This window comes from Amblyomma maculatum, chromosome 3 (genome assembly GCF_055883805.1).
Source record: "Amblyomma maculatum isolate TAMU_Amacu chromosome 3, ASM5588380v1, whole genome shotgun sequence".
Classification (NCBI taxonomy): domain Eukaryota; kingdom Metazoa; phylum Arthropoda; class Arachnida; order Ixodida; family Ixodidae; genus Amblyomma; species Amblyomma maculatum.
Window position 1 is genome coordinate 148,103,453 of NC_139346.1, and position 15,041 is coordinate 148,118,493.

General features: G+C 42.6%; 1 protein-coding gene across 1 annotated transcript; it reads left to right on the forward strand.

Annotated features, from left to right (window-relative positions):
* The first annotated feature begins 11,727 nt into the window (after window positions 1–11,727).
* On the forward strand, window positions 11,728–14,311 carry LOC146196356 (uncharacterized). Its single transcript, XM_084598179.1, has 3 exons — window positions 11,728–11,765; window positions 13,426–14,023; window positions 14,188–14,311. Coding segments are annotated over exons 1-3 (603 nt in total). The 5' UTR covers window positions 11,728–11,762; the 3' UTR covers window positions 14,190–14,311.
* The last annotated feature ends 730 nt before the right edge of the window (window positions 14,312–15,041 follow it).

A 15,041-nucleotide genomic window follows, 5' to 3' on the forward strand; every position in this document is an offset into this window, starting at 1 on the left:
AATGGGATGCTGGCACTGAGTTATGAAGCGAGGAGTAATTACAGAAAGCATCGGCAATTTCTCGAGGACTAGAATAAACAACATTGTCGTCGGTTACAGTCATCGGCGCCTGTTGTGTATCTTTATTTAGGAATGAGTTAATTACTTCCCACATTTTTTTAGTGTTTCTACCCCATTCGTTAATTCGCTGCTCAAAAAAACGTCTTTTAGCATTCTTTAATTGCATGGATAGGCAATTGCAGAATCTTTTGTAGCGAGCGCGAAGCTTGATATTAAACGGTGTTTTTCTTTGTCTTTTTGTAAAGGTTGTCGCGCGTGCGCATTGCCTTTAGGAGTTTGTCGGTTAGCCATGGGTTTTGGGGGGACGCAATAACTTTCTTGCATTTACGTCTCTGGGAGTTAGCATGAATGAAAGATATCAGGAGCGTTAAGAAACGCGAAAAGGCTTGTTGTGGGTCGTTCGCCAAGTTTAGTAAAGACCAATCTGCGTTAGTAACTGCAACGACGAACTTTTCTTTATCAAGCACAAGTTTGGTATACAAGATGGCGCTGTGTTCAGGATGGGAATGGAAGCGCATGAAAACTGGGTAGTGATCAGTAATGTCAATGTTCAGAATGCCATAACATAGTAATAACATCGTGATGTGTGGTGTGATAGCGGTACAATTGCATTGTGTTTTAGATATGTTCAAATGCGCTTTTTTTATTTATCCTGTTTGTATGCCCGAGGTCCAACAAATAGTGTTTTCTTTTCACATTGTAAAAACAAACTTTTACTGTCCCGCGCCTTAAGGGGCCCGAGGTCTTCTCTAGCCGCAGGTACACTGCTTTTCCCTCGGCCTCCTTCCACCCCTTCGTGTAAAAATAATTTATGTATGTATGTATGTATGTATGTATGTATGTATGTATGTATGTATGTATGTATGTATGTATGTATGTATGTATGTATGTATGTATGTATGTATGTATGTATGTATGTATGTATGTATGTATGTATGTATGTATGTATGTATGTATGTATGTATGTATGTATGTATGTATGTATGTATGTATGTATGTATGTATGTATGTATGTATGTATGTATGTATGTATGTATGTATGTATGTATGTATGTATGTATGTATGTATGTATGTATGTATGTATGTATGTATGTATGTATGCATGTACGTGTGTATGTATGTAAAATAACCTTTTGAGCACTTTGGGCGCTTCGCCTTCACTGCGCATATTTTTTTTTCGGGAGTTCTAAGTTGTGTTTAGAGCGCGATGCCGCTAAAAGTTCATTTCTATACGTTATTATCGTCAAAAAAAGCGATAGAAGTGAAAGCTTCAGTGTGAACATCTGTCTGGCGTTGTGGTCTAAAGTAGCTTGTAAGCTTTTCGAAAACTAGACTAAATGCTCAGTCCTGAGCAGCATCAGACGATGGTGTGATATCTAGTATTCTATCTCTCCACTGCATCAAGTGGCACTGCAATTTCAGCTGGAGGCATTAAAAATGCGCGCACATTTTCGAATCGAGCGGCACACAAGTAGACTTTACGGACACAGCGTAGATGCAAGCCAAAAGGTAGCCACTTTGCATACAAATGCAGCCTAATAAAAATAGAAAGAATCATATTTATTCACAATTCATTCCAGCACCGCAGAATCATGGCAATATTTATGAAGGTGTCTGCAAGAGAGATTAAAAAGGCGTGGATGTGATGAAGTTCGAACCTGAGATAAAAGATCCTAGTTTGGCTCGGTAGAAGGGACAATGAGAGCTGCAATGGGGAGATTTATTGCATGAGCTCTGCAGCCCCTTTCCAAGAAGTCAGCATGCGTGCTCAGAATTATTCTTTACCTCGGAATGCTGTAGAAACGCATGCTCACAGCTTCAGGCTTTTTAGGGGTAAGAAAACAGGAGTTTCTTCGATCTCTGCGCTGTCAGTTTCTTCAGTACTTGGCTATTCATTATGGTGCAGCTTGGTGCTGCTCGCTTTCCAACATATATATATATATATATATATATATATATATATATATATATATATATATATATATATATATATCCTATCGGACTTGGCACTCGTGATAACATGAAAGTGGCGCATAATTTTCAAGATAAAACCTGAAAATATTCACCCGAAACGCAGAGCTCTTTTTCATAATTTCCCTCACCATTTCTTATTACCTTGTTCCCAGGTACGTTCCGTCGATGTCCGTAAACAGATTGCAAGGAGAATACAAAGCAAGCTTTTTTATCATCAATTAAAGAAAAAAAGGAGAATACAATGAATAAAAATGAGGCTTGGGCCTTAGCCTAGGCTGAGGCAGGTGGTTCGTTTTAAACTCACTGCTTAAAATAGGTACACGCTTCCTCAGGTCAGGTGCCCGGCTATGTTCAGGATGTGCTTTTTGGAGAGGCACTGCAAACGCCGCCGTAATTCATCAAGAGGAAACCATTCTTTGAACACGCCAATGCAAAGGTGACTAGTGCACCGGGTTCGGCCGGGCGTTCAACTTCGTACGCTCCCAACAGCGTTTCATACGCGATAACTGTCACGTATACTGAGTTTATTTCGGAGTGCCAGAGCAGTTCCGGAGAAATCCAGATTAACTTACGGCTGCCTTACCAGGCACTTTAAAAAAATGCGTTTGTAAAACACTTTTTCTTGTCCTTCATCGACTAACCGCACGCACATTATTTTTAAGGCTTGGTAAGTTTAAGCGATTTTTTGTTTGTCAGAGTTCCATTCAATATGCCGGAATTCAATGACTCCTGTGGGTGTTGCTGAGCGTATATAATAATTCTTATATATATTATTGTCAGGCCACGGTGCCTGACTACGTCATAAGGAATGCAGTGCCAAAGTCCTACGGCGCCAAGAAAAAATTGAACGGCTCATGGCGGAGGTGCGGACCATAATGTGTGCAATCGGGTTACTGTGGCTGAATCGTATAAGGACGCTGGGGGGGTCTGTAAAAGGATGCCTTGACGAACGCGAAACGTGAGACTTATAGTCATAGCCGTGTAATTGAGTGGCGAAATGTGAGCGTTGAAAGGCCGATGCATTGTTTTAGGGAAGTTAACCGGATGTTCGTTGAGCATTGCAATGTGATGAAATGGGCAGCTCCGTATTGCTAAGCTTCAAGATCTGGGGAAAGTTGCGCTTCAGAAAGATGCAGACAGATGAAGTGTATTTTAGTTTCGGGCGTCAGGTATTTGTATACGCTAACGCATTAACTTCAGGTAATGCAGATTCTAGACTGCGGGGGAGAAATCCAAATGTGTGCGGTGCTTAAGAACAGACGGTGCAAATGTGTGTCGCCCCTGATAATGATGCTCTAATGTGCACTCTTATTTATTTAGAGGATGACATTTTACTGATGGTGACTGATATGGATTGGATTGGATTATATTGGTACTGAGGCTTCCCTTTTCTACCAGGTGGACCAGACAGGTCCTAGCCAAGTCAATTCCCTACTGTGACGGAGTCTGCCCGCCGTGGCGCAACGCCACCAACACTATTTATCTAGTATGCCTTATCCAGTTCTCAAGGCGTCGTTTGGTTGTCTCCACAGCCACAGCCCTCTCATCCCGCTGTGTCGCATCACTGTCCGCCGCAGCGTCTCCTTGCGGCTGTATGATGCTGTGTTGTCGATTGCGATCCGTCTGTGGGAGAATGGCACAGATTGGCAATGGTCTAGATTACGGAGCCTGTAAAATTTACCGCGCCACCTTGATATAGATTTTTAGCTCTTCTTGGTGTGAGGACTAATCATAAGCGATGAACGTATACTGATCTAAATAATAACGCATAGATCTAAGAACAGACATAGTGCTTATATTATGCATTATAATCGGCATGCCATTTATGTACGAATGCATACAACGAAGTAACACACAAGGACAGAAGAGAAAGGCGCCAATACAGGCGTTGACTATTATTGTTTATTGGATTGAACTACGGCCTATATGGCACCAGTGCCAAGACAGTATAAGAAAAAACGAACACAACAAAGCAACTCACGCAACGGTAGCACGATTAACATGTCGCTCCAGCGCCTTCCATTCGATTTTTAACGTGTTCACAAAACTAAAACTCTTTGACACTAAGGTGCACGGATGGTGAGCTGACAAACTTATCAAAGCATTTTGCAATGACATGAGCTTCTGATAACACATTTGTTGTGGTGTCACTTCACTTGCGCAGAACAGCTGTTCTTTCAAAGGCATGTATGCAGATCATACACTTGCTGCAGTGTTTGCTGAGCTCACCCGAGTTTACACCTTTCAGATTTCTCTTGTGCTCCTGCAAGTTCGTGTCAAGGCACCTTCCAGTTTGGCCGATATAGATATTGCCACATTACAGAAGTTTTAAATACACGTTTTTTTTTTTTTTTTTTCAGTTTGCAAGATGCTGACATTTTTAGGTTACGAAGTCAGGCCTAAAATTGTTTTCAGAATCAGCCTCTTTGCTCAGAAAACAATATGTTTGGCGAGTTGGTATCGAAAATTCATAATAACAGCGTACTTTACGGCACAAACGTGTAGAGGTAAGTACACAACAGCGCAGCTCAAGTGGTGAACTTTCTTTGGCGCCGAGTAGAAGGCTTCAATTCCTGTTCTTTTTCTTATCTTTGTAGGTTTTCTGATACAGCATGCAGGTAGGGAACCACAGACCTCCTTTCACTTTCGTGTGCTCCTGGTTGCTTCTTTTCTTTTCTCCTGCAGAAATTAGAGAGAAGGGGCTGGGGTGACATGTCAACCGTGCCATGGTAGCGTGCGTTGTTGTTTATTGTTAGTTTTTCCTTCTATCGTCTTGGGACTGGCGTTTTATAAGTCAGTTCATGTTAATACACAATGTTGTTAACGCCTGTATTTGGGTTCGTCTCTCTTGCTCATGTTTGTAACTCGCTGTATATATAATTCGAGACGGGGGCAACTTATAATTGTTATTATTTTTATTATTATTATTATATCATCTACAAAGTGGCAATAAACATTATTATTATTAGTAGTAGTATTAGTATGAATAATATTATTATTATAATACTATTAATGTACTATTATTGTAATCATAATAGCAACAAAAAACGACGTCTGAGTCGCAATGTAGTCCTCCCCCCCCCCCCCAAATCCCTCCTCGAAAAAAAAAATTCACACAACTGAAATGGCCACTGCTTGGATACAAAATATACAGGAAAGGGCGCCGCCTTCCACTCTTAGAGGTACAGTCATTAAAAACCGAAAACCGCGACTATATATAGAAGTATGTATTAGGTTGTGAGAGTGGCGAAGGATGTTGATTGCTTCCTTCCTTCAGATTCTTTCAGCCCTTGACCCAATGTCTCAGTACAGCCGTTATTACACTGAGCGCGTTAGATGTTCAGCAAAATTTAAAAATCCAGGAACCTGAAATTCACTGTGTCGTCGACCTTATATACTACCGGTAATTTGAAACTGCATTCGCTAATTGAAGAAGTGGTGCACGGGGCTGTGAAAAAGGAAAAGAAAACCACCGACGACAGAAGCATGGTTCGTCGCGTTGGGCACCTTGTGGAGATGCTGCGTGCCCCGGAGGTAAAGAACGCAGTGGCGAGAGCGAGCAGAAGAGATTTCGTTATCGTTTTAAGTGTTGCGAGGCAAGTGGTCTGAATACAAAATTGTTCAAAGACATAAAGAACGTGTTTAAAACTTCATGGATTATAGATTAAATCGAGAAATGTAAAATTTATTCGATTGGCAGCAAGGTAGTCGCGAGATAGAATGCAAAATAGAAAAAGTTCAAGAAATAGAATTCAGTGAGCTGTCCTCCATATTCTTGGTGCCCTCCCACTATTGTAAGTAGCTGCTCTGTCAAAAAAAAGAGGTTATTGTTATTGAAAGACATGATAGAAAAACAAAGCAGCAATGAGGTGAGTTTAGAGTGAAATCGGAATCAGTAGTTTCAAGGGAGAGACAGCGTTGTTTTTATGAAGTGTGTCTCATCCAAACGCATTTTACAGCTGCAGAGAAAAATCAGTTTGAAGCTACCTGGCCATTACGATTGTAGAGCTGTGTTTTTACGTAATAAAGAGACCTTCTCGATCATTTGAGGAACACTAAATGGCATACATGAGGGTTTAAGCATTATTTCCACCGCCAGGGCTATTTAACTTCGACTGGCGTCATACAGTAGATGGGTGGCATGTAGTTATATCTGTTAGAACGAAGCGATCGAAACCAGTGACTGCATAAAGCGACACCTCGTCACAACTGCCTGGCTTCCGAAGCAACCTTTTGCCCAGGAGAAAAGCTGCATAGATGTAAAACGAGGAACAGAACTTAATGTTGTGGCTGTAGGAAGAAGGAAAAGAAAAGGCACGGGCCTGCTACTGGCTCTGTAGCTGAGCCACCTCCGCTGCCTCGTGCTGACAGAAGAGAAAACAGAGAAGAAAGATAAAGAAGAGGGAGAGAGAGACGCGCGCTTTATTAACAGCCGTCGTCCACCAGCAAAGCAGTCGCGGGTGCAATGACGGCCTACAACAGATAAAAATCAGGTGGCTGGCTAACCCCCGCCGCAAGCGGCGGTGACCTACCTATCCCAGCCCCATCAGGGTCAGGAACAGCCACCTCTCTGCCAGAACAGAGCCCCATCAGGGCCAGGAACAGCCACCTCTCCGCCAGAACAGAACTTTACAGTGGAACTACAGAACAAGGTAACATTTTTTTTGCCGCCGCGCATTGAAGCACTATTGCAACGCGGAAGTTCTTAATCCATTATAAGACAACAGAAATCCTCGCGCTCAACATTCAAATGCTTCTTTCCTTTTAAGAGCGGATGTCTAAAAAAATTACTTATGGTAGGTAACTAATATGAAAAAGGGTGCCTTCATAGCTCTTGAATTATGCTTGACCTCAAAATGAGAACTAGGATGCGCATAGTAATTTCCATCTGCTATCGATCAATTGTAATTGTTTAAGCAAATCACAATTTGAATACACCCAGGAAGCTCGGGATCATGCGGTAGACGGAACGGAGAAAAAAACATGTACTTGAAAGAAATTGGCCTTTCATAATGCAAAAACATATATATTTGCTCTTCGACTTTGACCCCAAAGAAGAATATTGCCTAATTTTGACATGTCACAAGAGGGAAAACGCACGAAGTTACGCAAAATATTTCTAACCACTAGAAGAGTTCGCTTTCAGATTGAGTTTAAACTAAATCTGAAAGCAAAATAAATTCGAAGTCAATTTATATTCTTAAAGTTTGATAAAAAAATATCTGCGTAAATTAAGGCATATGTTGAGGTCAACTAGCACGCATATTTTCCCTGTGGCTAGCTTCATAAAGCAGCAGTACCTATAGAACAGTATTTTTATATATCATCACATGCCCAGCCTGCCAGCACTCTCTATTCCATGGTGCTTCGGTAGCAGCGCCGGTGTTCAGGATGGTGGCAACCCTTGCAAAGGGCCGTGCCAGCCGTTCGCTGAAAACAGGCCCTAAGCTGCCATACAACGTAAACGTTTAAAACATGAAAGAAGGCGGTGTCATTAAAGCTTGTCGTTAACAACAATACCAGCCGCGCACAACTGACCGCGACGGCGAGACTATGAGACGGTCGTACCAAGATGGCGGCTCCGCCCGACGTGTCACCACCGTGAACGGAGAGACGCGGAAATTTCGAGGCACCTTATCGTACTCTCGAATCCATTAGCCATCTGTCGCGTGCAGACAGCCAGGGGACTGCGAATTGCGTGGGCATCATGACCATGCGTGTTTGTAAGCAAGCGTTCTTCATTTGAGCTAATCATCGATAAGGTAGCTGGCTTGTTTAACCAAAGTAATATTGGTCAAGTTTTAAGTGCTTTGTAGGTTTTGAATAACGTATCTCATAACGGTAATCATTGGGGTATGTGCTAAGAAGATCTCGAGGGCAGCGACGGTGATATACCTCTATTGGCTAGAGTCATGTCTACTGAAACTACATTTTAAGCTTTCGAACAGAAGTGGCCATTTTTAACCAAGAAAGCGACTATGACAGGATCTCGTTTGTGTAGTTCAACATTCTGGACCATATTTCAGCGCTTGGCGAAAGTACCAACTTGCAGTGCTCGAGCCAGGTCTGGTAGTCTCTCCCTAGGAAGAAATAGGGCCGATAAAAAAAAATAAGAAACCACTTCTTTGTTGTGCGTATGATGAAAATCACTCCCACTGCCATTCAGATGTGATGTTAGATGAATTTTATAAATCTGTAAGTGTATTCAATAACGTAATAAGCAGAAGAAATTGTCTTGCATTCGTTCAGTTGTTTTTTTTCTGCGGGTCTAAATTTTTCCAGCAATATGGGTTTCTAGGCCAATATAATCGACATAGGGTATACATCAGAAAACAAGATTGGGTGTTAATTCAGCTCAATTCACCTACACCTACGGCGCGGAGCTTTTGTAAGTTTTGGAGAACAAGGAGCAAAGCGCGAAGCTTTTACAGCGCTTCCTTACTGTAATGCACTGTAAGCTGCTCAGGGCATGTTCAAAAAAATGATAAGTCGAAACTTTTTCAATAAAACAACACAGGTTTTCGGCAGTGCAGAGCAGGGCACACTTTCTATAGGGACATCTTGCATCAGTGGATAAGTGACTTTGGCGTTTAGTTACTGACCTATACTAAGCAGGTTTTCTATTCGGATTCTTATATACGAACTGACCCAACTTCTGGAAGCAGCTTTCGTAGGAGGCACAACTGGACGAATTCCTTAACGACATACTACAGTACCTATATAACCTTGTCCAGATCGCTGCCATCTTTCGGGAACTTTCTAAAGCATTTGATCGTGTTGCGCACAGCGATTCACAGGCCGGTTCACACGACAGACGAGCAGTCCGCGGACGGACCACAATGCCATCCGCCGTCCCTGCTTCCTCCTCATTCGCGAGCTGTGGACGACGGCGAAGACTGAATCCGCCAAAGGCCGAGGACGCACAACCCCACAGCTCCACCAACGCAGATGAAATTGGCAGGCGTCGACATTCCAAGCCAACCACGTCGCATTGTTTAGGGTACCTCAATGGCCAGGGAGGCGAGAGCATCGATGCACCCTATTGTTCACTTTACAAAAGCGCCCCCATTACATTTAAAAAAGAAACGAAAATCTCATTGTGGCTCTACGTAGAAATTGTAGTTCTGCTAGAAAAATAGCAGACCTTCACCTATGTTTGACAGAGGAAACACGCGCGCCTGTTTTTGGCTTGCGAAGGCTTTGCCATCCGCGGACGAGGAGGAGCCAGGGACGTCGTGTCAAGTGGTGCCTGTCCACTCACATTCTCCAGCAATTCCATCCGTCGTATAAACTGGCCTTGTGCAGAAAAATGTGCTCTCCTGGCTGGTATAATTACTAAAAAGACGCAAGGATCGATGAAGAGGTTGCACTGATTATCTTAATATTGGCACTGCAATTTTCTACATGAAGCAGCCGATTACCTCGCTTTTTATTTTTACCCCACAAAAAAAGCTGTTGACTGGCTAACAAATACTGCGCAGCCCATGCTGCATCTCTAAGCTTAATGATAGCGGTTTCCAGCTTGCTCTAGCACTCCCGGCAATGGCTTTGATACATGTGTGCTTCTTTTGAAAGAGTGCTAGAAGAGGGGACGTATGGAAGGTATTTTTTCTTGTTCGTAAGAGCGTACTGTACTGCAAAGTTTAGAAACGTTACACTTAATAATACAATTTGCGGTTGCCTAGATGCATGCGCTAACTTGCGCTTCATATATGTCAGTTGCATCACTCGGACAGAAGAGTTGCATCCGGTTTATAGGGCATCAGGCAGCTGCGCCTTGCCTTACAAGGCATTACGCCGGCCCATTGTTCAGTGATAGTATGACGAATGCATGCGAGTGCACGAAAGTAAGGCGCACTTAAAAAAATGATTACATCCGACCCAGTAAACCTCCTTATCCCACCCTCTCGGGTGAAAAAAAAAAACGCAAAACAATATATGTTATTGAAGTAGAATTCTCTTGTGAATTCTGATAACGAATCTATCGTAACATGTAATAATTCTGTAATAACGAAGGTTCTGGGTAGTTATAAAAGTAAAGTACTGCTGAAAAGATTACAGAGCTACAGCAAAGTGGCTACATTACTACAGAGAATTATATCCTATTTTTCACATGGTTCTCGAGGTTTTTAGACTGGGCACAATAAAGAAAGCACTCGATGATCTCAATAAGGAATATACAAAGAAAAGTGCAATGAAATAAAATAAGCAGCTCACTATACGCAATGCGCAGAATCAACTGCCCCTTAAGATTTCATTAAAAGCCACAAAGAAGGGTGAATGAAAAAGACACGAACGTTCATATATTTACAATTCAAGACAGCTTCTACGTTAGGCTCGATGAAGACCCCCTCCAAGGGGAGCTGTTTACCCGATATTGCAGGTGGTAGAAGTTAGCTGAGTGTATAGTGTATTTTGCAATATGACAATACTGCTTTCCATTCACAATCGGCGACGTGTTAATAAAATGGAAACAGAAAATTATCATGTATTATTTCAGTGACCAGCGTCGACATTTCCTAGTCCACATTCCCTGCAGCGGAAAAAAAAAAAACTCGCTTGAATGGTTTTTCGGTATCACAACAAATATTTAAGTACACATGGACTGCAGCTTTTCCATTCATTTAAATCTGTAGCAAGATATCCTTATTTTTTGCGAGAGCCAGGCAAACGAAAACCAGTAATGCTTTCTGTTTAATTATTTACTATATGTGCTAATGTACAGCAGAGCTGAGTAAATTCCTCAATCTACCCACGTCCAATGCAATTTTCGCAGCACTTGCAAAGTTCTTTCATGGGATTCCCTTTTCTTTCAAGCAGCTTGAGCCACAGCTGCCCGCTGCGGTGGCTCAGTGATTGATGCTCCTAAGTACACGTCCGAGGCAGCAGGTTCGATCTCGCTTGAGGAGTCCGCTTTTGGATAGGGGCGAAAGGTAAAATTACGAAGGGTAAAGTTGACCAATACATATTACTCCTGATTCATTTAAATGGCATTTGCTTCATTTCATGAACGCCGCCATGGCCCCACAACTAATACATAATTTTACTCGGGCATAGAGAAGATTTCATACCTTCCGGTATCCCAAGTATCTCTTCTAAGAGAACATCTGCCTGGCGCCTGAATTCCTGTTAATTCTATTTACTGCCCGGCCAAATTATATTTCACGGTCTTGCGAGATTGCTTCTTAATTGAGCTAATCAGTCAACAAACCACTTTTCATACCTTTCAGGGTTACGGCTCCAAATTTCAATTATGCATTTAGGTTTATGTCGACAACTGAAAAGACGAAATGCGCAAACTCAAAATGCGTTTTCACTCCATACCTGGCTACATGTCTAGCTAAAATCGAAAATTTCTTCTTGGCCAGTTACTTATCAAAAAATCTGTATAGAAGAACCTGTTTGCACATGGCTTGAAAATTTTATGCTCATAGGTAAAATGGATCTTGAGATTGTGCGCAACGCAGCACCGTATTGGTAACCATACAAAAATTGAAATCCTCATGCATATTGGCTGGGTGGAGCTTCATTAATCTTCTGCACGCGTATTCTCTATTCTTGTGGCCTCATCTTTGAAGCTGCTTTGCTGCCTTTCTTGTCGTTGCGCAACACCTTCTCATCGGCAGCCATCGGCATATACGAATCCGGTCGTAGACGGCTCAGTATAAAAGCAGCCCGAAACTTCCCCGAAACAAGCAGTTGGAACAACGACAGCTGTAGCGTCAAGATGGTAAATTCCTTCCACTTTCTTTGTGACGTCTTCCTTTTAATTCGACCTCAGATGTTAGATTATATTCACACTTTTCCTTTATATCGTTATAATTCTGAGATTCATGAAGGTAGCGTTTGAATACGACATCCAGCTCCAGATAGCAAATAAATACGAGTAATTATTCTCAGTAATGTGTGAAAGGTCGAAAGAGGGTGCTTCGCTTCTGTTTCTCGAAAGCCAATATATTTAGTGAATGACTTCAGGTGCAAATCGAAGGTGAATATTGTGAATGAGGACATGCCAGCCAAGGCTTTAACAATTGCTTTAACGTGTATTTCCATAGTTACGTGAAAATTTTATTACATTATAACAACGACAATAAAAAGCCCCTGTGATTTTGCTCAATATTCTAACTGGTTATGACTTACTAAATGAAAAAATCTAATCAAAGTCGTACTGAAGAATGTTTAGCAGTAGATATAGTTTTTCTAACAGTGGTGTAGTTATTTTAGCACAAAATGTACAATAAATAAAAAAGATGGGTTGAAGTAATTAGGTCTCGTGCTCGGCAGTGTCATATGATATAGTACACATGAGGATTAATAGGCGGCGAATCTCTCAGTGTATAGATATTAGACAGCGCCTAAGAGTACGGGAAGGTGACTTTTAATAAGCATCCTTAGATTCTATTATGAATGCCTCATCTCGGCTTGAATTCCCGAACTCCATCTTTACTCGAACGAAAATAGGTCGTCTTTGAGAAGCACTCCCAAGCAGATTCAGTGTTCCTTTCCTTTCCTCGCTAGAGCTTTCGCAATTTTCGGTTCATCTCAAGCCGTGGCCACAGTTGAAATTCCAACTAATATCGCGACTTTACATACCAGCCTGTACGTTTCCGGTTCCACTTTACAATAACTAGTAGTAGTGACAGTACTACCTCAAACAAAGTACTTATGCTCAATCAACTGAAACCGTTTAATGAATGGGGTTTGTATGAGTGGCTAAATTAACATAGCTATATTACAGAGCTATATCGGTAACAACACCTTGAGAGATTGCGAAGTAGAGATTCACATGAAGAGTTTTCTCTTGGATCGGCGTCCTTCACCCTGTTTCATAACAGTGTCACCCTCCACCTGCTCAGTTACAGCGAAAGCTCTGAATGTTATTGTGTTAGCGGAGCAAGTTTGGAAGGAGCGCTGACGTGTGCATTTCTAGGATGAAAGTGTAAAGCTAATTGCTTACGCATTCAGACCTACCTAGTTTTGAGCAGCTCAACATGACTCAGTACGCTATACAGGTCACTAATGCAATGTAATGAAGAGCCACAGACTTCTGATGGAGTGAAGAATATCCCAACAAGTATAACGCCGCACATTTAAACAACTGCTTATGAACGAACCTGCTTTTCGCTCTCGAAGCAAATATAGCCACCTAAAATTTCACATACCGGGTACCTCCAGAAGCAAACCATATATCCCGGTCAATGTGGCATTAAGTATAGCCAGCATTTCAGATAAGGCAGTTTTGAGTGATCATTCTGCTTCGAAGGAAGCCAGTTTTGAAACAAATTATTACCAAACTATGTTGGAAACATAAACTCACGATACAAAAAGCTTTACTGTCAATGATACCAAAGCTTTAGCGACTTCTCATCAACCACCAATCATGTATCCAGATCCGCGCCTGCATCTTCCTGGCTCTGGCCACCAGCGCCTTCGCTGGCTTCGTTGGCACCGCCGGCTACGGCCTCGGCCTAGCTGTCGCCCCCGCTGTGGCCACCTACGCCGCCGCTCCAGCTGTGACTGCCGTCCACGCTGCTCCAGCCATTGCCACCGTTGCCCACGCTGCTCCAGTCGCCACCTACGCTGCTGCTCCAGCTGTGACCAAGGTCACCACTGTTGCCCACGCCGCTCCAGCTTTGGCCACCTACGCCGCTGCTCCAGCCTTGGCTGCTGTCCATGCTGCTCCAGCTGTTGCCACCGTTGCTCACGCTGCCCCAGTTGCCACTTACGCCGCAGCTCCAGCTGTCGCTGCTGTCCATGCCGCCCCAGCTATTGCCACCGTCCACCACGCTCCAGCTGTGGCCACGGTAGCACACTCTGTCCCAGCGCTCGCTTCCTACCATGCCGCCCCAGTCTACGGCTATGGTGTTGGCACCCTCGGCTACGGGGTTGGTCACTACGGCTTCGGTCATGGTCTCCTCGGCTACGGCCTGAACTACGGCTACGGTCTTGGCACTCCATTCCACTACGGCGCTCTCCTCCGCAAGAAGTGTGAGTTTCATACTAATTTCTTCATTTGTAAATTTTGTTAATTGCAAAAAGTGTGTGTTTTGGGTATTTTACACATATAAGAATTTTAGATATGGTATAGAAATTTTAATTATGATTGCGATATTTTAGTATTAAGTTTATGCTATTCTTTCTACTCTTTTCAGAAACAACTAATATACCTCAGAGGACCACCATCACCATCCCGGAAGTCAAAATCACAAGTTCCTGACCTTGTTCCTGCTGCAACAATGAAAGCAGTCTGCAGTGAAATAAAAATGTCTAATTGGCTCTTTTTGCTTGCATAATGTTTTCTCTGACAACATAACATGCCGAGGTATATAGTTAGTCGCCTGCAATCGGCACATAGGCCTTGCAGGAGTCTGTAGCGATAGATTTTGGAATATATTAGACGATTTGTGATCCCCTTAAGTTCTCTGAGACTGCTGAGGGCAACAACGTTTTAGTATGTTTTCAATAAGGCTCTCGATCTGACTATGAGTTGTTTTTGTGTTTCTCTGAAGCCTTAAGGATGGAGCCGGGGCGACACTCCTGCATGTGCCAGCGGCCTATGTATGATTCCAACTTGCAGGCATCCGTCTAGCCCCTATGCAGACACGCTATTCTTATGCCAGACATATCATGGGATGCTTGAACCGACGTAACCTAGTGGAGATCAATGATGAACCATGCAAAACGAGGGTTCGAAGAGCTAGCTGATAATAATCTGGGAGTTTCCCCAAGCTAAACCGCCAGATCACGTATTTCCATATCATTCCATTTTAAAAACGACCGCCAAATATTCCCTTCCGTTGATATCAACAGCCGAATTTTAAAGCAACATTGCCGCTTCCGGCTTTTACGGCAAATAATTTTTAATTACGCTTGTTCATTTCTAAAGAGGTCGACTGAAATGCTGTACATTTGGTTTTCGCAGACCATGTACTCGAAAGAAAGCTTTTGGTTTTTCAGCGTTTTAATTGGAAATGAAATTATATTTTCTCATGGCCGCTGTCTTGAA